Here is a 23,216-nt window from a genome sequence, read left to right as displayed (position 1 = left end):
TCTATCAAATGAGGCGTTACACTGGCCTACAGGGTTTGGGTAAAGCTGAACTGGAGAAAATGCTCTCAGTTCAGGCGGGAGTTAAGAGGTTAAAATCACTTACATTTGAGCAGCTTCAGCTTCGTGGTTGTATAAGCTACGCGGTGGCGGAGTGATCTGAGAGAAAATAGTCCCTCAGAATGTGATGCAGGTCAGTTATATTCCAAACATGAGACGTTTATATGGTTACTTAGGTGGACTTAGGTGCTCTGTGGAGCGGGTCAAACTGGTTTAATGCAGGCTAGCTGATACCATAGACATGCACTAGCCTAGCACTAGCCTAGCGCCAAGAAACTCTTCAAACATAAGAACTGCATGAATTACAATAAAAATATCTCCATAAATCAGCAACACTCTGGATAACCAGGAAATGACGCCCTGTGAAACATCCCTTTAACCTTGTGATTTCAGGGCTCGATCTGTGTGTTTCCAAAAGGTCAAGAGCCGTTTATTAACTGATCGGATTTCTCTGTCGTGCATTTTATAACTCGTTTTTTACTGACGTTATAAGTGAAACTTCCTTTTTTTCGAGTGGATTTCTGCTGTAACGTTTTATAACTGACATTTTATTGTTAATTCTTCTCTAAATGTGTGGACACAAGTTTGAGCTTTACTGTTTTTATATTGCCTTTTAATGCACCATTGTTTTTAAATGCAGACGTTTCTATGGTTCATATTAAAATGTGAACAAGTGAACCTCATCCAGTGTCGTTCATGTCATGTGATAAAAATGTTATTTTTGGAAAGAGTAAAATAAATGACCGTAAATTTTCTGATACTGGCCTGTATTCCATTAGAGGCCGGGTCTCCGACAGAGGCCGGGTCTCCGACAGAGGCCGGGTCTCCGACAGAGGCCGGGTCTCCGACAGAGGCCGGGTCTAACAGAGGCCGGGTCTCCGACAGAGGCCGGGTCTAACAGAGGCCGGGTCTCCGACAGGGCTGATCCGAGCGTAACTTTGACACAGATTTAGCCTCTTTTCAAACCTCCTGTGACCATATTTGGAAACGGGGCAAATGTTGTGTGACCCTCCAGGGTTTTAATAAAGTCACCATCGCGTCTTCAAAGCACGTCCAGCTGCTCCGTGTGCAGGTCAGTCCCACGCCTCAAAATAACTCCTCCCATCAGCGTGAGCGTCTCGTCTTCTCTCGGGTCAGTCTCATGATCGATCACAAACACAAACGCTCCGTCTAAACTCGCCTTTTACACAAGATAACAACAAATAATCCGGTCTGCGGTAAAAACGAAACAGAAACCTGCAGTGACACTGATGTCAAAGCTCCGCTAACAGCAACGAAACACTTCCTGTTGTCCCGACAAAATAAAAGGCGTCAATGTTCCAGCCGCTGGGAGAGGGTTTGAAATGTTCAGTAATAAATGAACCTAATATTTTAGGAGCAAATGGACACAAATCTCGTTTTTCTTCGTTTTCCTGGTCGTCCGTTTTGCTCAAATAGAAATAAAGGCCTGTCTCTAATTGTGGCCTGGTTCCAATAAAGGCCTGGTCCTGATGCCCTTTAGTAAATAAAGGCCCCGGCCGATATTACAGCATAAGCAGTGTTTCTAACAGCGTTTGTTTCCGCAGGGCAATGAATCAATTGTGCCAAAATGTATTGATTTAAATGTCGTTTAAAGCATTAAACTGGAATTAAATCTAAATATTTGGGGAAATTCTAACATTGCTCAACACGTTTTACTGTATAAGTTCATCTAAAATATCAAAATTATGGTTTAAAACTTGTTCAGTTGCAGTTTTGGCTGAAATTTACCTTCTATTTTTATTTTTTTCTGCATGTGTGGCGTTAAATATAGTATTTGTGGATTATAAATGGCATTAAAAGCATTACATTTGACTTGCTTCTGCCTGTAGAAACCCTGTATAAGTACTTATAAAAGAATGTACAGTACATATAAGTACTTATCAGTGTTAATTTTGACAACATATTTTAGATTTAGTCTTAGGTTCCTCGCCCCCACCCTCGAGTGATTCATGCGCAACCACTGTTGATTGACAGGAGCACATTTAATGATAAAAATAATAATAAAAAGTAAGATTCTGCACAAGCCAAACTTTATAAAGTGATAAATCCATGTTGTCGTCTCCACAGCTCAGTCACATGTCAGTGTTAAAGAGGAAACTCAGGAAACAGATTAAATGCTTTTGTTTTCATTTAGTAGAAACTTAAGCCACACGGATCTTTTGCATAATGTAGCTTTATGAAACAGCTGCTGAAATAAAATAACACTAAAGGGAAATGTTTGGATCATTTGGATTTATTTTTCTCCTTAAAGCAGTACTAAGTAACTCGTCCCCCTAGAGGCCATAAGCGCAGGTGTCGTAGCAAGTTACGATTTTTTAACTTATTAATTGTCTTGGAGAGTAAATACTACGCTGACAGGAAAGGTGAAGGGAGAGAGCGTTACTGTGCATCCAATTATACAACGGAAATATTTTTTTTCACTCAAACTTGGCTGTAAATACTGTTTAAAGTGACGTTAGCCGCAGTTAGCTTTGCCCGTTAGCATGTTAGCTTCTTCTTCGTGATTCCATTAGTGTGTATTGGTGACTCTGGTCCGGTGGCAGTGAAGTTGCAAACATGGTTTTCTGGCCAGAGACACCAGGGGGCGATGAAAGACCCTCCAATCATCCCATAAACACTTGTATTACCCCCACAGGGACGACGGGGAGGATTTATTAAGGTAAACACGTTACTTAGTACTGCTTTAAATGTCTTTGTTTGGACACTATGTTGTTGTTGGACACTAGGGGGCGACATGCACTTTTGTTTGGCTTGCACTCCACCAATAACTTTAAAGAAGAAGAAAAGCAGCTGTTGGTGATGTCACTTCCCTTTCCCCTGTTTAAGGACGGATTGTTCAAATGCCGCTGAAGCTCTAGTTCACTGCATAGATCTAACAGTCGACCCATGAAAGGTTAAGGAGTTAGATGCTAGTGCTAGAGCTTAGAGGATATAGTTTGATGATTTCAGACACAGCCAAAGGTTAAAGGGCGCGCCAGGTGTGGTGTTAGAGGTCAGTGACCGCTCGTTCTCACTCCTGCTTGTTTAAACAATAACTAACAAAGCTTAATAATCCTCCTGCACAGCTGACGAAACCACACCTGGCCCTTTAACCTTTAACCTTTTAGTGGGGCCACGCCCAGAGCACACTTTACCCAGATTGGCTCCACCATAGATTTATTTTTTCTTCAGAAGTCCAGTCTCGATTGAATTTTAAGAATCACTGACACGTTAAAAAAAAGCAATTTCAACAAAACATTTATTAGATGATTTTAAAGTTAGGACAGTATAAAAACAGGGCACAGTATGAAGGCACGTGGTTTACACATTCAATTAAAACAAAACATGGTCCAAAGACTTTTACTACAGTCGCTATGTTTAAAAATATACTTTAATCTCATTGCATTTTGTTTCATGGATGTCTTTGTGTCTCTGTTAGAGCAGGTCAGGGGAGGACTGGCCATGTGTGCTTTACCCAAATCTAAAAGCTTAACCTCTGAACTCCCGCCTGAACCGAGAGGATCTTTTTCCTCACGTCAGATTTTTTTTTTCTTGGGTTTTCAACTCATTTTTGTAACTCACTTTTTTTTGTCATGGTCACATTTTTGTCATTTTTTCGTCTAATTTTTATCAATTTTTTCGTCACATTTTTATCAATTTTTTGTCTTTTTTTGTCACATTCATAAATTTTTTTGTCATTTTTTGGGTCATTTTTTGTCTTTTTTGTAATTTTTTTGGTCTTTTTTTGGTCAATTTTTTTTATCAAATTTTTGTCTTTTTTTGTCACATTCGTACATTTTTTGGTCATTTTTGGTCACATTTCTGTCATTTTTTTTCTTCATTTTTTGGTCAATTTTTTGTAGTTTTTTGGTCACATTTTTATCAAATTTTTGTCTTTTTTTGTCACATTTCTGTCATTTTTCCGTCCATTTCTAGTGACATTTTTTTCACATTTCCATCATTGTTTTCGTCTCAGTCTTGTCGCTATTTTCACAACTTTTTTCCAGAAGCTTTTGGATTGGGGGTAAAACCAAACTGGAGAAAATGCTCTCGGTTCAGGCGGGAGTTAAGGGGTTAAAAGAAAAGCATCCAAAAAACAAAAATGCCCTGGAAGAGCAACAAAAAAGTGACAAAAACACAACGAAAAAGCCACAAAAAAGTAATGAAAAAGCATCAGAAACATGAGACGTTACAGTGTTGCTCTCCAGTCAAGAAGCTTTTAGATTTGGGCAAAGCCGAGCTGGAGAAAATGCTCTGGGTTAAGGCGGGGGGTCAGAGGTTCACATGTGTATTTGTGGAAGTGTCACATTTACGCTGATTTAGGCCAGGCTGACCAGAGTCCAGGGCTGGTTTTTCAGTCCCAGCCCCGCCCTGGAGCAGGTCGGTGTGATCTTCTGTTAGAGCAGGTGTGATCTTGGAGCAGGTGTGATCTTCTGTTAGAGCAGGCAGGTGCTGTACACTGTGACCTTCTGGCTGATCTCCTGCAGCAGCTCCTTCACCGCAGACTCCAGCTCCACCAGCTGCTCCGCCTTCTGCTCCAGCGTCGCCTGATTGTCCTCGTACGACTTCTCCAGGTCTGAAACAAACCAGAAACAAACCATTGAGAGTTGAAGGGCCACATGTTGGAATCTGCACAGACAATGGTCAGAGCAGCACAGATTCTGCTGGGTGTAAACCGTTTATTTATTTACACTACAAAAGTGAATATCAAGCATTGTCTTAAATGACTTGAATTGAGGAAATGTTTCTTGTTTTGAGCGGTTTTCACTCATTCAGACACTTTTCCTGATCGGACCGAGTTTGCTTTGCTTGTTTGAGGACATTTCAGACCAGTTCTAGGGTAAATCTCGCTTGAAATAAGAAAGTAAAATTGCCAATGAGATAAGACCAATTTTCTTTCCCCATTGGCAAAGAAAATGACCTGAAATAAGGACGAAATGTATCGAAACGAGTCAGAAACATCTCAGAACAAGTGAAATAATCCGGGACAAATGCCCAACAACTTCTTAACCAGTCAGAACAACTAAAATGTGGATTATTGTGCTCAAACTGAGATGTTTATACTGATCTAGTTAAATACTTTTTGAAGTGTAGGCCTGGGAACAGAACATCAGCTCTGTTCTTTAAAAGTGGGGAATTCTTAAACCTGCAGTGAAAACAATGTGCACCAGTTCAACAAGAAGCATGAGGGCCATAGAAAACGGGTCTGAGGGCCGCATTTGGCCCCCGGGCGGCACTTTGGGCACCCCTGCCAGAATGTAACGTGGAGGCCAGATGCCAACACAACTCTATGAGAGAAGTTTTTGAATGACATTTCCTTGAGTGGAGAGACACCTGCTGGACATGTGTGGGAACAACAGCAAAGTGTCCACAGTTGGACAGCGCTCACTTAAAGTGATAGGCTCAATCCGAAACCATCAAATCATAGCCTCTAAGCTCTAACACTAGCAACTAACTCCTGAACCTTTCATGGGTCGACTGTTAGATCTGTGCAGTTAGTGAGCTAGACCTTCAGCAGCATTTGAACAATCCGTCCGTCCTTAAACAGGGGAAAGGGAAGTGACATCACCAACAGCTGTTTTTCTTCTTCTTTAAAGTTATTGGTGGAGTGCAGGACAAACAAAAGTGCATGTCGCCCCCTAGTGTACAACAACAACATAGTGTCCAAACAAAGACATTTAAGGAGAAAAATAAATCCAAATGATCCAAACATTTCCCTTTAGTCTTATTTTATTTCCACAGCTGTTTCTTAAAGCGACAGCAGCAAATGATCCATGTGGCTTAAGTTTCTACTAAATGAAAACAAAAGCATTTAATCTGTTTCCTGAGTTTCCTCTTTAACTCTGACATGTGACTGAGCTGTGGGGACGACAACATGGATTTATCACTTTATAAAGTTTGGCTTGTGCAGAATCTTAATTTTTAATTATTATTATTTGTATTATTAAATGTGCTCCTGTCAATCAACAGTGGTTCCGCATGAATCACTGAGGGCGGGGACGAGGGGGGTGGGGGGTTTGGCGCAGTGGCTTATGGGACGGCACATAGCTCCTAATCACTGGTTAGTTAGCATCAGAGGTCCCTATGCTAAAGTGGCTATGATAGTTAGCATCAGAGGTCCCTATGCTAAAGTGGCTATGATAGTTAGCATCAGAGGTCCCTATGCTAAAGTGGCTATGATAGTTAGCATCAGAGGTCCCTATGCTAAAGTGGCTATGATAGTTAGCATCAGAGGTCCCTATGCTAAAGTGGCTATGATAGTTAGCATCAGAGGTCGCTATGCTAAAGTGGCTATGATAGTTAGCACCAGAGGTCCCTATGCTAAAGTGGCTATGATAGTTAGCACCAGAGGTCCCTATGCTAAAGTGGCTATGATAGTTAGCACCAGAGGTCCCTAAGCTAAAGTGGCTATGATAGTTAGCATCAGAGGTCCCTATGCTAAAGTGGCTATGATAGTTAGCATCAGAGGTCCCTATGCTAAAGTGGCTATGATAGTTAGCATCAGAGGTCCCTATGCTAAAGTGTCTATGATAGTTAGCATCAGAGGTCCCTATGCTAAAGTGGCTATGATAGTTAGCATCAGAGGTCCCTATGCTAAAGTGGCAATGATAGTTAGCATCAGAGGTCCCTATGCTAAAGTGGCTATGATAGTTAGCATCAGAGGTCCCTATGCTAAAGTGGCTATGATAGTTAGCATCAGAGGTCCCTATGCTAAAGTGGCAATGATAGTTAGCATCAGAGGTCCCTATGCTAAAGTGGCTATGATAGTTAGCATCAGAGGTCCCTATGCTAAAGTGGCTATGATAGTTAGCATCAGAGGTCCCTATGCTAAAGTGGCTATGATAGTTAGCATCAGAGGTCCCTATGCTAAAGTGGCTATGATAGTTAGCACCAGAGGTCCCTATGCTAAAGTGGCTATGATAGTTAGCATCAGAGGTCGCTATGCTAAAGTGGCTATGATAGTTAGCACCAGAGGTCCCTATGCTAAAGTGGCTATGATAGTTAGCACCAGAGGTCCCTATGCTAAAGTGGCTATGATAGTTAGCACCAGAGGTCCCTAAGCTAAAGTGGCTATGATAGTTAGCATCAGAGGTCCCTATGCTAAAGTGGCTATGATAGTTAGCATCAGAGGTCCCTATGCTAAAGTGGCTATGATAGTTAGCATCAGAGGTCCCTATGCTAAAGTGTCTATGATAGTTAGCATCAGAGGTCCCTATGCTAAAGTGGCTATGATAGTTAGCATCAGAGGTCCCTATGCTAAAGTGGCAATGATAGTTAGCATCAGAGGTCCCTATGCTAAAGTGGCTATGATAGTTAGCATCAGAGGTCCCTATGCTAAAGTGGCTATGATAGTTAGCATCAGAGGTCCCTATGCTAAAGTGGCAATGATAGTTAGCATCAGAGGTCCCTATGCTAAAGTGGCTATGATAGTTAGCATCAGAGGTCCCTATGCTAAAGTGGCTATGATAGTTAGCATCAGAGGTCCCTATGCTAAAGTGGCTATGATAGTTAGCATCAGAGGTCCCTATGCTAAAGTGGCTATGATAGTTAGCATCGAGGCTCCTTTTCCTAACTACTTCCTAACTGACTTACCAATTCGGAGGCTACTTGCCATGGCGGACGCTGACGCACATCCGGTTTGGCGTAAGAGCTCTTAGCAATCTGCCCGTTTCGGAAGCAGCCATAGTCTTAAGTAAATGGAGGAGAGTAAACAATCAGGCTCCTCCCCCGTCTCTCCTGATTGGACCTGACAGCTCGTCTCATAGGTCAGTGAATGCTTAAAGTTGCACTATGTAACTTTGTTTATGTGTTAGTGCAGGGGGGGTCGCGGGGCCGCATAGAGAGACATGTTTCCAATAAATGAATAATAATAATAAGCTGTGATTTGGTCAAAGCCCCAGCTCGACTGTAGCTTCATTAATAACAAAGGCTCACACTTGTATTGCACTTTACAAGCCTGTGTCACAAGTTCCTCTAAGCACTACATAGTAGCAATTATTCATAATTATTATTATTATTATTATTATTTATACAGGTGGTCTCTTGAGACTCAATGTCTCATTTGCCAGAGAGACCTGTTAAAACATACTTAAGGTAAATAACAGTTAACGATAAGACAGTGGAACAATTAGACTCTAACACTAAGAACATGTGTAAAACTTAAAAACACACTGCAAAAAGTAATTAAATAGATTAGTATAAAAGTCTCAATTTGAGCATAATCCGAATTTGAGATGTTTTGATGTGGAAAGATGCAGTTGGGCTTTTGATCCAGATCATTTCACTTGTTTTGAGACGTTTCTCACTCGTTTCAATACATTTTGTCCTTATTTCAAGTCATTTTCTTTGCCAATGAGGCAATGGATCTCATTGGCAGCTTTACTTTCTTATTTCAGGCGAGATTCACCTCAGAACTGGTCGTAAACGTCCTCAAAAGAGCAAAATAAACTTGGTCCGATCAGGAAAAAAGTCTAATTGAATGAAAACCGCTCAAAACAAGAAACATTTTCTCAATTCGAGACATTTAAGCCAATGCTTGATATTGACTTTTTGCAGTGCAAGAGCAGACACATGGAGGAAACTCCTTTACACACTGCAAAAAGACTTTTAACTAGATCAGTATAAACATCTCAGTTTGAGCACAATAATCCACATGTTAGTTGTTTTGACTGGTTAAGAAGTTGTTGGGCATTTGTCCCAGATTATTTCACTTGTTCTGAGATGTTTCTGACTCGTTTCGATACATTTCGTCCTTATTTCAGGTCATTTTCTTTGCCAATGGGGAAAGAAAATGGGTCTTGTCTCATTGGCAGTTTTACTTTGTTATTTCAAGTGAGATTTACCCTAGAACTGGTCTGAAATGTCCTCAAACAAGCAAAGCAAACTCGGTCCGATCAGGAAAAGTGTCTAAATGAGTGAAAACCGCTCAAAACAAGAAACATTTCCTCAATTCAAGTCATTTAAGCCAATGCTTGACATTTACTTTTTGTAGTGTGTTACGCCTTACAATATAGTCCCTTTTATCCGCTTAGAAAATCCACATTGTTTAATTGTGTGTAATTATACTTTGTAGTGTGACACTTCACGTAACCATATTTAAATAGGGGAAACGTGGAAGAGCTTGGTAGCTTCTATCTTGACCTGTTTTGGAGCTATAGAGGAGAGAGGGAGAGGCTAAATGCTAACGCCGTCTGCGCTGTGTTTACGTGACTGAAGATCAGACAGGTCCTAAAGAACTCGTCACAGCTCAGGTAAGAACATATCTCAGTGTGGAAAAACGCTGGCCTGTTCCTTTAATAATAAGACAACAGTGGAACAATTAGACTCTAACACAATACTAAGAAAATGTGTTAAAGTTAAAAACAAGAGCCGACACGTGGAGGAAACTCCTTTACGAGGGATTTAAACTGATGGAAGGTCATGAGATGATCCACATAAAGGGTTTTCTGAGCCTCATTCCAGACATTTAAGTCCTTCTTTCCTCAATCTGTCTTTACACGGTGAGACTCGAGGCCTCAGCGGGTCGACATCTGACCTGACATTTATAATATTAAACAAATAATCAGGAAGGAACCAAGAAGAGCTTTATAAATAAACAGTTGTCGGTGGTGATGAGCAGTTATTGAAGCCACAGCCGCCCAAACACACACTAACATTCACTTTCTTTAACATAAAAAGTTGCATAGTGCACCTTTAATATCTTTGGTAATATTTTTGAGTTTTTTGAGGTTCAACACAATAAATCAGGCTTGGAATCGACTCTGACCAAACAGGAGAAACATCATAAAGGGCAAGTTCAGTTACTTTAACATGAAGCTAAGACGATGAGGGAGAAAACTAGACAAAAGTCTCAGACCCACAGAGTCGCCCTGATAAAACCATGACTGGATGAAAACTGAGACGAAAACAATGATGGAAACGTGACAAAAAAGTGAAGAAAAACTGATGAAAAAGTGGCAAAAATGTCACTAAAATTTGATTTAAAAAATGATGAAAAATTGAAAAAAAAAATGAAAAAAAATTGGAAAAAAATTGAAAAAAAAAAAAGATTAAAAATTTTTAAAAAAAATGATTAAAAGGGAAAAAAACAAACAAACAAAAAATGACGAAAAAATAAATAAAATGTAGCCAAAAAAAATGACAAAAATTTGATTAAAAAAAAATGACCAAAAAAATGACCAAAAAAAGTTACAAAAACGAGTTGACTACCTACAAAAAAGTGGTGGAAAAAAAAATGACAAAAAATTTAAAAAAAAAATTAAAAAAATGACAAAAATGTGATGAAAATTTGACAAAAAAATGCAAAAAAATGACCAAAAAAATGACAAAAAAATGACAAAAAAATGACAAAAAAATACAAAAAAAATACAAAAAAATGACAAAAAGTTAAGAAGTTGTTGGGCATTTGTCCTGGATTATTTCACTTGTTCTGAGATGTTTCTGACTCGTTTCGATACATTTCGTCCTTATTTCAGCTCATTTTCTTTAGTGAAAACTCCTCTGCCGTGTCTCGCCCTGATAAACCCATGACTGGATGAAGGTGTTGGTGAAGCCTGACCTCTGAGCAGCTGGAGCTTGGTGCTGGCCTGGAGCAGCAGATCTTTGGCCTCGTTCTGCAGAGACTCGGCTCGTTTCTTCGCGTCGGCCAAACCTCCTGCCTTTTCGTCCACCAGCTTCTCCACCGTGGAGTATTTCTCCTTAATGCGAGAGTCCAGGTCCTGAGGAGATGATCCACACTGGTTAGAACTGGGAGCTGCCACAGTGACTTCAGTGAGAAGACCTGAGAAGCTTCACCTTTTGGACCTGCTCCGCGACCTCCTCGATGGCGGCGGCGTCTTCTCGGGTTCGCTCGGAGCTCAGGGACACGTTCAGGGCCTTGTCTCGCAGTGAAGTCACGTTGTGTTCGAGGTTCTGGACTCGCTCGGCCGCCCGGGTCAGCTTCTGCTCCGCGTCTGCCGTTTCAGACTCCACCTGAACACGAGGATGGAGAGGGTCAGGAGGAGAGAACACATGGATGGAGAGGGTCAGGAGGAGAGAACACGAGGATGGAGAGGGTCAGGAGGAGAGAATGAGTGAAAACCGCTCAAAACAAGAAACATTTCCTCAATTCAAGTCATTGAAATTTGACAAAAAAGGGACAAAAAAATTGATAAAAAATGGACGAAAAAATGACAAAAAATGTGATGAAAATTTGACAAAAAAATGACAAAAAACTGACCAAAAAAAATACAAAAAATAACAAAAAAATGACAAAAAACTAAAGAAAAAAAAATACAAAAAATGACAAAAATTTTATGAAAATTTGACAAAAAAATGACAAAAAAATAACAAAAAAATGACAAAAAAATAACAAAAAAATGACAAAAAAATACAAAAAAATGACAAAAACTTAACACGAGGATGGAGAGGGTCATGAGGAGAGAACACGAGGATGGAGAGGGTCAGGAGGAGAGAACACATGGATGGAGAGGGTCAGGAGGAGAGAACACATGGATGGAGAGGGTCAGGAGGAGAGAACACATGGATGGAGAGGGTCAGGAGGAGAGAACACATGGATGGAGAGGGTCAGGAGGAGAGAACACGAGGATGGAGAGGGTCAGGAGGAGAGAATGAGTGAAAACCGCTCAAAACAAGAAACATTTCCTCAATTCAAGTCATTGAAATTTGACAAAAAAGGGACAAAAAAATTGATAAAAAATGGACGAAAAAATGGACGAAAAAATGACAAAAAATGTGATGAAAATTTGACAAAAAAATGACAAAAAAATGACAAAAAAAAATACAAAAAATAACAAAAAAATGACAAAAAACTGAAGAAAAAAAAATACAAAAAATGACAAAAATTTGATGAAAATTTGACAAAAAAAATGACAAAAAAATGACAAAAAAATGACAAAAAAATGACAAAAAAATAACAAAAAAATACAAAAAAATGACAAAAACTTAACGCATGGATGGAGAGGATCAGGAGGAGAGAACACGAGGATGGAGAGGGTCAGGAGGAGAGAACACATGGATGGAGAGGGTCAGGAGGAGAGAACACATGGATGGAGAGGATCAGGAGGAGAGAACACATGGATGGAGAGGGTCAGGAGGAGAGAACACATGGATGGAGAGGGTCAGGAGGAGAGAACACGAGGATGGAGAGGGTCAGGAGGAGAGAACACATGGATGGAGAGGATCAGGAGGAGAGAACACATGGATGGAGAGGGTCAGGAGGAGAGAACACATGGATGGAGAGGATCAGGAGGAGAGAACACATGGATGGAGAGGGTCAGGAGGAGAGAACACATGGATGGAGAGGATCAGGAGGAGAGAACACGTGGATGGAGAGGGTCAGGAGGAGAGAACACATGGATGGAGAGGATCAGGAGGAGAGAACACATGGATGGAGAGGGTGAGGAGGTGAGAACACATGGATGGAGAGGGTCAGGAGGAGAGAACACATGGATGGAGAGGATCAGGAGGAGAGAACACATGGATGGAGAGGGTCAGGAGGAGAGAACGCATGGATGGAGAGGGTCAGGAGGAGAGAACGCATGGATGGAGAGGGTCAGGAGGAGAGAACACATGGATGGAGAGGGTCAGGAGGAGAGAACACGAGGATGGAGAGGGTCAGGAGGAGAGAATGAGTGAAAACCGCTCAAAACAAGAAACATTTTCTCAATTCAAGTCATTGAAATTTGACAAAAAAGGGACAAAAAAATTGATTAAAAAAATGGACGAAAAAATGACAAAAAATGTGATGAAAATTTGACAAAAAAATGACAAAAAACTGACCAAAAAAAATACAAAAAATAACAAAAAAATGACAAAAAACTGAAGAAAAAAAAATACAAAAAATGACAAAAATTTGATGAAAATTTGACAAAAAAAATGACAAAAAAATGACAAAAAAATGACAAAAAAATACAAAAAAATGACAAAAACTTAACACGAGGATGGAGAGGGTCAGGAGGAGAGAACACGAGGATGGAGAGGGTCAGGAGGAGAGAATGAGTGAAAACCGCTCAAAACAAGAAACATTTCCTCAATTCAAGTCATTGAAATTTGACAAAAAAGGGACAAAAAAATTGATAAAAAATGGACGAAAAAATGACAAAAAATGTGATGAAAATTTGACAAAAAAATGACAAAAAACTGACCAAAACAAATACAAAAAATAACAAAAAAATGACAAAAAACTGAAGAAAAAAAAATACAAAAAATGACAAAAATTGGATGAAAATTTGACAAAAAAAATGACAAAAAAATGACAAAAAAATGACAAAAAAAAACAAAAAAATGACAAAAAAATAACAAAAAAATGACAAAAAAATACAAAAAAACGACAAAAAAATAACAAAAAAATGACAAAAAAATACAAAAAAATGACAAAAAAATAACAAAAAAATGACAAAAAAATACAAAAAAATGACAAAAAAATGACAAAAAAATAACAAAAAAATGACAAAAAAATGACAAAAAAATAACAAAAAAATGACAAAAAAATACAAAAAAATGACAAAAAATACAAAAAAATGACAAAAAAATACAAAAAAATGACAAAAAAATACAAAAAAATGACAAAAAAATAACAAAAAAATGACAAAAAAATACTAAAAAATAACAAAAAAATGACAAAAAAAATAACAAAAAAATGACAAAAAAATACAAAAAAATGAGAAAAAAATAACAAAAAAATAACAAAAAAATAACAAAAAAATGACAAAAAAATAACAAAAAAATGACAAAAAAATACAAAAAAATGACAAAAAAATAACAAAAAAATGACAAAAAAATACAAAAAAATGACAAAAACTTAACACGAGGATGGAGAGGGTCAGGAGGAGAGAACACATGGATGGAGAGGGTCAGGAGGAGAGAACACATGGATGGAGAGGGTCAGGAGGAGAGAACACATGGATGGAGAGGGTCAGGAGGAGAGAACACATGGATGGAGAGGGTCAGGAGGAGAGAACACATGGATGGAGAGGGTGAGGAGGAGAGAACACGAGGATGGAGAGGGTCAGGAGGAGAGAATGAGTGAAAACCGCTCAAAACAAGAAACATTTCCTCAATTCAAGTCATTGAAATTTGACAAAAAAGGGACAAAAAAATTGATAAAAAATGGACGAAAAAATGACAAAAAATGACAAAAAATGTGATGAAAATTTGACAAAAAAATGACAAAAAACTGACCAAAAAAAATACAAAAAATAACAAAAATTTGATGAAAATTTGACAAAAAAAATGACAAAAAAATGACAAAAAAATGACAAAAAAATAACAAAAAAATGACAAAAACTTAACACGAGGATGGAGAGGGTCAGGAGGAGAGAACACATGGATGGAGAGGGTCAGGAGGAGAGAACACATGGATGGAGAGGGTCAGGAGGAGAGAACACATGGATGGAGAGGGTCAGGAGGAGAGAACACGAGGATGGAGAGGGTCAGGAGGAGAGAACACGAGGATGGAGAGGGTCAGGAGGAGAGAACACGAGGATGGAGAGGGTCAGGAGGAGAGAACACATGGATGGAGAGGGTCAGGAGGAGAGAACACGAGGATGGAGAGGGTCAGGAGGAGAGAACACATGGATGGAGAGGGTCAGGAGGAGAGAACACATGGATGGAGAGGGTCAGGAGGAGAGAACACATGGATGGAGAGGGTGAGGAGGAGAGAACACATGGATGGAGAGGGTCAGGAGGAGAGAACACGAGGATGGAGAGGGTCAGGAGGAGAGAACACATGGATGGAGAGGGTCAGGAGGAGAGAACACATGGATGGAGAGGGTCAGGAGGAGAGAACACATGGATGGAGAGGGTCAGGAGGAGAGAACACATGGATGGAGAGGGTCAGGAGGAGAGAACACATGGATGGAGAGGGTGAGGAGGAGAGAACACATGGATGGAGAGGGTCAGGAGGAGAGAACACGTGGATGGAGAGGGTCAGGAGGAGAGAACACATGGATGGAGAGGGTCAGGAGGAGAGAACACATGGATGGAGAGGGTGAGGAGGAGAGAACACATGGATGGAGAGGGTCAGGAGGAGAGAACACGAGGATGGAGAGGGTTAGGAGGAGAGAACACGAGGATGGAGAGGGTCAGGAGGAGAGAACACGAGGATGGAGAGGGTCAGGAGGAGAGAACACGAGGATGGAGAGGGTCAGGAGGAGAGAACACGAGGATGGAGAGGGTCAGGAGGAGAGAACACATGGATGGAGAGGGTTAGGAGGAGAGAACACATGGATGGAGAGGGTCAGGAGGAGAGAACACGAGGATGGAGAGGGTCAGGAGGAGAGAACACATGGATGGAGAGGGTTAGGAGGAGAGAACGCATGGATGGAGAGGGTCAGGAGGAGAGAACACGAGGATGGAGAGGATCAGGAGGAGAGAACACATGGATGGAGAGGGTCAGGAGGAGAGAACGCATGGATGGAGAGGGTCAGGAGGAGAGAACACATGGATGGAGAGGGTCAGGAGGAGAGAACACATGGATGGAGAGGGTCAGGAGGAGAGAACACATGGATGGAGAGGGTCAGGAGGAGAGAACACGAGGATGGAGAGGGTCAGGAGGAGAGAACACATGGATGGAGAGGGTCAGGAGGAGAGAACGCATGGATGGAGAGGATCAGGAGGAGAGAACACATGGATGGAGAGGGTCAGGAGGAGAGTACATGTGAGGTGAGAGGCTGAGCCGGGACTGACCGTGGACAGGAGCTTGTTGGTCGTCTGGATGTCCTGCGTGGCCTGTTTCACTGCGTTTGAGGCCGAGGTCTGAGCTTTCTGAGCCTCCTCCAGAGCCTGCTTCACCTTCTGCGCAGAGTCCTTCACGTCCGCCGCTTCAGCGCTGAAACACAAAGTAAGAAACAACTGTTTATCCAAACCTAAGCACTCAAATCAGCACCACTCAGTTTCTCACTCCACTGCACTGCAAAAAGAGGATTCTAAGCAAGTAAAAAATGTTTTACTTTAAGAAATAAGTTCTTATTTTTTCCCTCAAAAGTAATAATGTTTTGTGGAGCAAAGTTTTCTTGAGAAAAAAAATCTTGTTTTAGGAAATAAAATCTGGCCATTTGTTGTTCAGATAAATTTGCTAAAAACATGTCATTTTTTCTTGTAACAAGAAAGAAAAACTTTTTGAATCTTCTTCAGTTTTAGACAAAGAATATTAGCGGTTAGAGCCTCAGCTTCACAGCTCAAAGGTCCCGGGTTCGATTCCCACCAGGACGGGGTCTTTCTGTGTGGAGCATGTTCTCCCCGTGTCTACCACTAAAAACATGTACAATAGGTGAATCCTCCAGCAGGTGATTCTGGCTCCACATCATGGAGGCGGGTCTCCGGGCGCGGCAATACTTTTCTTAAATATTAGTATTTATTAAGAACATTTTGCTTAAATCAAGCAACATTTAAGTAAAATATCCACAATTTTTCACTAAATAAGAATGTTTTCCATAAATTATTCCATTTTCTGAGGACATTTTGCTTAATTCTAGTTATTTATTTGCTTAAATTTACTGTTTCTTTCTTGTTTTATGATGAGAAAAATATTCTAGAAATAAGAATTCTTAGCAAGAATAAAATGCTGACCCCATTGGCAGAGTTTTTTCCTTAAAACAAGACAATGGATTGATTTTCGTCTTTTTTTGATGGATTTTTGTCTTTTTTTTATGGATTTTTGTCTTTTTTTTGATGGATTTTTGTCTTTTTTTTTGATGGATTTTTGTCATTTTTTTTGCTGGATTTTTGTCATTTTTCTGCTGGATTTTTGTCTTTTTTTGCTGGATTTTTGTCATTTTTTTTGCTGGATTTTTGTCACTTTTTGATGGATTTTTGTCTTTTTTTTAATGGATTTTTTTCACTTTTTTGATGGATTTTTGTCATTTTTTGATGGATTTTTGTCATTTTTTGATGGATTTTCATCTTTTTTAGCTGGATTTTTGTCACTTTTTTGATGGATTTTTGTCATTTTTTGATGGATTTTTGTCACTTTTTTGATGGATTTTTGTCACTTTTTTGCTGGATTTTTGTCTTTTTTTTGCTGGATTTTTGTCACTTTTTTGCTGGATTTTTGTCACTTTTTTGATGGATTTTTGTCACTTTTTTGATGGATTTTTGTCACTTTTTTGATGGATTTTTGTCACTTTTTTAATGGATTTTTGTCTTTTTTTTGCTGGATTTTTGTCACTTTTTTGATGGATTTTTGTCACTTTTTTTGATGGATTTTTGTCACTTTTTTGCTGGATTTTTGTCTTTTTTTGCTGGATTTTTGTCATTTTTTTGCTGAATTTTTGTCTTTTTTTTTGCTGGATTTTTGTCTTTTTTTTAATGGATTTTTGTCACTTTTTTGATGGATTTTTTAAAGGCAACAAATAATCGTTTGAATAATCGTGATTTCAATTATGACAAAAATAATCGTGATTATTATTTCTTCAATAATCGAGCAGCCCTAGTCTGAGTAAAGCCCTGCTCTGTACCTGGCCTGTCGGGCCTGTCCCAGCAGCCCCTCCGCCCTCTGGATGTCCTGGCTGCTCTGCTCCAGGATGTCCTCGATGCTGCCCAGCTCCTGCACCCTCTGGCGGATCTCCTCCGTCAGGTTCTGCAGCTGCTCGGGCCTGGTGGGCATCTGCATGGCCAGCACCTCGTTGGCCACCAGCTCGATGCTCTCCAGGTCGGCCGAGTCCTCTGGGGGGTTTCAGAGGAAAGGTTTTAATGACAAAGTGTGTTCCCGATGCTAAAGCAGGTGTTGTGGCGACTGCACTGACGCGTGAGGAAGTCTCGGATCTGCCGGATCAGCGCTCGGAGCTCCTGGTTGCTCTGCTCCACTCGGCTTTTGGTGCGGTTGGTTTTCAGAAGGACGTCCTGCGCGCTCAGTTTGGCCTCGTCCGCCCTCACTTTGGCCTCAGACACCTGCAGCGCAAACATCAGCATCAGCATCAGCACAAACATCAGCACAAACATCAGCATCAGCACAAACATCAGCACACAGAGCCGTGGGGAGATGTTTTAGGGGGCGCTGAGGGACAGAATCTACCCCCAAAATACTGTTTCTGTGCATAAATCCTATTGATTAACCTCTTAACTCCCGCCTGAACCGAGAGCATTTTCTCTAGTTCAGCTTTACCCAAATCCTGTAGGCCAGTGTGACGCCTCATTTGAAAGACCTACAAAACTAAATGGATCTTTTTCCTCACGGCAGATTTTTTTTCATCACTTTTTTGTTGGGCAGTCGACTCATTTTTGTCAAATTTTCGTGACTTTTTTGTCACTTTTTCATCAAATTATTCGCATTTTTTTGGTAAAATTCTAATCACTTTTTCGTCCATTTTTTCTCCATTTTTTGTCAATTTTTTCTAATTTTTCGTCAATTTTTCGTCCATTTTTTCTAATTTTTCGTCAAATTTTTCTCACTTTTTTGTCCATTTTTGTCATTTTTTCTAAATTTTTGTCACTTTTTCGTCCATTTCTCAATTTTTCAACAAATTTTTCACACTTTTTTCATCATTTTTTTGTCACATTTTTGTCATTTTTTTGTCAAATTTTTCTCACTTTTTTGTCACTTTTTCGTCAAATTCTTATCATTTTTTCGTCCATTTTTTTCTAAATTTTTCGTCAAATTTGTCAATTTTTTTGTCAATTTTTAAAATTATTTTTTTGTCACTTTTTCGTCCATTTCTTTTCAATTTTTCTTCAAATTTTTGTCAAATTTTTGTCATTTTTTGTACATTTTTTCTCACTGTCTCGTCAATGTTTTCTCGCTTTTTTCACATTTTCATCCTTGTTTTCGTCTCAGTTTTGTTGCCATTTCCACACCTTTTTTCCAGAAGCTTTTGGATTGGGGTAAAGCTGGAGAAAATGTGCTCGGTTCAGGTGGGAGTTAAGGGGTTAATATTGCCTGCAGTTCACAAACTATCCACCAGGGGAGTGCTGCAGCGCCCTCAGCACCCTGGGTTCCCACGGCCTTGTCAGCACAGTCAAAAAGCTCGTTACGCTGCTGTAGCCACTGCACTGTGACCACATTACGGTACAAAATAATCATGCGTCCGGCCCGGGACCTGGGACCTGGGACCTGGGACCTGGGTCCTGGGACCTGGGACCTGGGACCCGGGACCTGCGACCTGGGACCTGGGACCCGGGACCTGGGACCTGGGACCTGGGACCTGGGTGGGACCTGGGACCTGGGACCTGGGACCTGGGACCTGGGACCTGGGACCTGGGACCTGGGACCTGGGACCTGGGACCCGGGACCTGGGACCCGGGACCCGGGACCTGGGACCTGGGACCTGGGTCCTGGGACCTGGGACCTGGGACCCGGGACCTGCGACCTGGGACCTGGGACCCGGGACCTGGGACCTGGGACCTGGGACCTGGGTGGGACCTGGGACCTGGGACCCGGGACCTGGGACCCGGGACCTGGGACCTGGGACCTGGGACCTGGGACCTGGGACCCGGGACCTGGGACCCGGGACCTGGGACCTGGGACCCGGGACCCGGGACCTGGGACCTGGGACCTGGGACCTGGGACCCGGGACCTGCGACCTGGGACCTGGGACCTGGGACCCGGGACCTGGGACCTGGGACCTGGGACCTGGGACCCGGGACCTCCTTCCTGCCTCACCATCTTGGACAGCCGCTCCACCTCCTCGATGGCGCTGAGGAGTTCCTGCTCAGAGTCCCGCGCTCCGGTCCAGGCGCTCTTGGCTGAGCTCAGCAGACCCCCGCAGCCCTCCCCTCCGCACTTGGGACGTCCCTCTGGATCCACGCAGCCCAGGCCTCCACAGGGGGACGAGGAGCAGGCGTCCCGGGACACGCCGCCGCCGCAGGTCTGCAGAGGCACAGAGCGGGTCAGGGACACACGGCGGAAACACGACTCGCCTGGTTTAGTCCCGTACCTTCTGACTGAGCTCGGACAGGTCCAGGCCCTGCAGCTCCCCGGCCAGGTCGTCCAGCCTCTGCGCGTGCTCCGTGTGGTTCCTCAGGAAGTCCGCGGACGTCTGGTTCAGCCTGTCCTCCGTGAGCTGCCGCAGTTTGGCCGAGGCCTCCACGGGGCTGTTGGGATCCACCGTGGAGGCGTTGGCTCGAGCCTCCGCCGCCTGAGACCGGAGGAAGTATTTGCTCACGCTGGCCGTCGCTCCTGGACATGAGAAGATCATAAGTCCAGAACACGCAAAGACATTTAGAGTGGGGAGAGTGGCTTTGATGCAAGAATTTGGAAATAATTTGACCCTAATTTCTTTGTTGGAAAATAGGGGGTATTCTGCTTTTGTCAGTCCCACAGCACCAGTCTATATCACACTACAATGATGACAAACCTTCTGCTGGTCTGTAAATGCAGTAAATAACTGCCTTGTATAAAACAATGATGGAAATGTGACAAAAAAGTGACAAAACATTTGAGGAAAAATTGAGGAAAAATTGACAGAAATTTGATAAAAAATTGACAAAAAAAATTGGAAAAAATGGACTAAAAATGACAAAAAATTGACAAAAAAAATGACAAAAAAAATGACGAAAAATTGGCAAAAAATGACAAAAAATTGATAAAAAATTTGACAAAAAAAATACACAAAAAATTACAAAAAATTACAAAAAATTTAAAAAATTTGACAAAAAAATGACAAAAATTTGACAAAAAAATGACAAAAAATTGATAAAAAATTGACAAATAAAATGAAAAAATGGACAGAAAATTACAAAAAATTGATAAATTTTGACAAAAAAATTATAAAAAATTGACGGAAAAAAAAAGACTAAAATGTGACAAAAAATGACGAAAAATTGACAAAAAACCTCTCGGTTCAGGCGGGAGTTAAGAGGTTAAAGAGGGGGTGTTCTGCTTTTGTCAGTCACAGCACCAGTCTATATCACACTACAATGATGACAAACCTTCTGTTGGTCTGTAAATGCAGTAAATTAGAATAACTGCCTTGTATAAAATGAGACGAAAACAATGATGGAAATGTGACAAAAAAGTGCCAAAACATTTGAGGAAAAATTGAGGAAAAAATGACAGAAATTTGACAAAAAATTGACAAAAAAAATGACAAAAAAAATGACGAAAAATTGGCAAAAAATGACAAAAAATTGATAAAAAATTTGACAAAAAAAAATACACAAAAAATTACCAAAAATTACAAAAAAATTGAAAAATTTGACAAAAAAATGACAAAAATTTGACAAAAAAATGACAAAAAATTGATAAAAAATTGACAAAAAAAATGAAAAAATGGACAAAAAATTACAAAAAATTGATAAATTTTGACAAAAAAAATTATAAAAAATTGACGGAAAAAAAAAGACTAAAATGTGACAAAAAATGACGAAAAATTGACGAAAAACCTCTCGGTTCAGGCGGGAGTTAAGAGGTTAAAGAGGGGGTGTTCTGCTTTTGTCAGTCCCATAGCACCAGTCTATATCACACTACAATGATGACAAACCTTCTGTTGGTCTGTAAATGCAGTAAATTAGAATAACTGCCTTGTATAAAATGTCTCTCTCAAAATGGCTGTAGTGAATGTCTTGAAATAGGCCTCTGTCTCTTTAAGAACCTCTGAGCCTTTAGACACGCCCCCTCCACACGCTGTCTGTGGCATCAGTGGGGAGGGGGTTCTGCTGAGGAGCAGTGGTTGGTTACTCGGCTGGTGACCAAAGCTCGGAGGCGTCTCCAGGAGGTGGGGGCGTTCCTAGGAGGACTCAGGCAAACCTATCCCTAAAATGGCCGCCATCAGAGTTTTTACAGATTACTCAGAAATACGTGAATGTGCCAAGGCAACACTTCAGCCATGTTTTTAATGAGGGAGAGACAGAATAACATGATGGAAAGTTTGAAAAAGTCCATTTTGCAGAAATTGATGTAAAATTATCTTCCAGGTTTTTACAGGAAGGGATTGTCCAGGTTCAAAAGATACTAAAAATACATTAAAAGCATTTCCAAACTGGTGACTGTACTTCACACAGATGAGGAGTACCTGTGTAGTGCCATATTCTGGCCTGTAGAGGGAGACAAAGCCTCTGCTATGAAGCGGTGGAGTCTTTTCTACATATTTTCTCTATAGGAAAGTATTTTGTCTAATGCAATTTATAGCGGCCTCTTAACCTCTTAACTCCCGCCTGAACCGAGAGGATCTTTTTCCTCACGTCATCAGATTTTTTTTTTTTATTGGGTATTCAACTCATTTTTGTACTTTTTGGTCATTTTTTTTGGTCATTTTGTCACATTTTTGTCATTTTTTGTGTCACATTTTTGTCATTTTCGTAAATTTTTGTCACATTTTTTCGTCAATTTTTTATAAATTTTTTGTCAAATTTTGTCACATTTTTGTCATTTTTTTCCGTCAATTTTTTGTCAATTTCTTGTCAATTTCTTGTGAAATTTTTGCCACTTTTTCAGCAATGATGACAAACCTTCTGTTGGTCTGTAAATGCAGTAAATTAGAATAACTGCCCTGTATAAAATGAGACGAAAACAATGATGGAAAAAAATTTGAGGAAAAATTGAGGAAAAAAATGACAAAAATTTGATACAAATTTGACAAAAAAAATTAAAAAAATTGACAAAAAAATGACGAAAAATGACAAAAAAACGACAAAAAATTGAAAAAAAATTGACAAAAATAATTGACGAAAAAATGAGAAAAATTAACAAAAAATTTTGTCAATTTTTTCAATTTTTTTTTCCAATTTTTTTGACAATTTGACAAAAAATCTATTTTTTGTCAAATTTTTGTCATTTTTTTCCGTCAATTTTTTGTCAATTTCTTGTGAAATTTTTGCCACTTTTTCAGCAATTTTTTGTCACTTTTTTGTCACATTTCCATCATTGTTTTCGTCTCAGTTTTGTTGCTATTTTCACAGCTTTTTTCCAGAAGCTTTTGCATTGGGGTAAAGCCAAACTGGAGAAAATGCTCTCGGTTCAGGTGGGAGTTAAGGGGTTAATATAGGAAAAATGATGATGAGAACCAACAGCTTTGTGTCCAGGCCTGAAAGAGCGCTTCCTTTGTCTCGCTCTCACCTCTGATGTCCGAGTTCTTGATGAACTCCACCTGGTCGATCAGCTTCTGGACCGTTTGCTCCAGTTTGTGAGAGTCTGAGCTCAGAGAGTCCAGTCTGGTCTGGACCTCCTGATCCTGGTCTGAGGTCTGAGCCAGGGCCTGCTCTGTGGAGTTCAGGGACTCGGTCAG

At 40.6% G+C, this 23,216-nt stretch overlaps 1 protein-coding gene across 1 annotated transcript in view; it reads right to left on the bottom strand.

Moving 5' to 3' along the window:
- Window positions 1-4,482: 4,482 nt before the first annotated feature.
- Window positions 4,483-23,216, bottom strand: part of lamb1a (laminin, beta 1a) — a 112,782-nt gene continuing 94,048 nt past the window's right edge. Inside the window, exons 24-32 of the mRNA XM_079560563.1 lie at window positions 23,048-23,216; window positions 19,929-20,170; window positions 19,655-19,861; window positions 17,802-17,946; window positions 17,514-17,721; window positions 15,745-15,886; window positions 10,852-11,028; window positions 10,616-10,775; window positions 4,483-4,633 (exon numbers count right to left, since the gene is read on the bottom strand). The exon at window positions 23,048-23,216 is cut by the window's right edge and continues 16 nt beyond it. Of these exons, the coding sequence (XP_079416689.1) occupies window positions 4,494-4,633; window positions 10,616-10,775; window positions 10,852-11,028; window positions 15,745-15,886; window positions 17,514-17,721; window positions 17,802-17,946; window positions 19,655-19,861; window positions 19,929-20,170; window positions 23,048-23,216 (1,590 nt within the window). The 3' untranslated portion in view covers window positions 4,483-4,493. The remainder of the gene's footprint in view (window positions 4,634-10,615; window positions 10,776-10,851; window positions 11,029-15,744; window positions 15,887-17,513; window positions 17,722-17,801; window positions 17,947-19,654; window positions 19,862-19,928; window positions 20,171-23,047) is intronic.

This window comes from Gobius niger (genome assembly GCF_951799975.1).
Source record: "Gobius niger genome assembly, chromosome: 7".
NCBI classification, from domain to species: Eukaryota; Metazoa; Chordata; class Actinopteri; order Gobiiformes; family Gobiidae; genus Gobius; species Gobius niger.
Note: the sequence above shows the minus strand (reverse complement) of the source record. Positions and strands in the feature narration are given on the sequence as shown.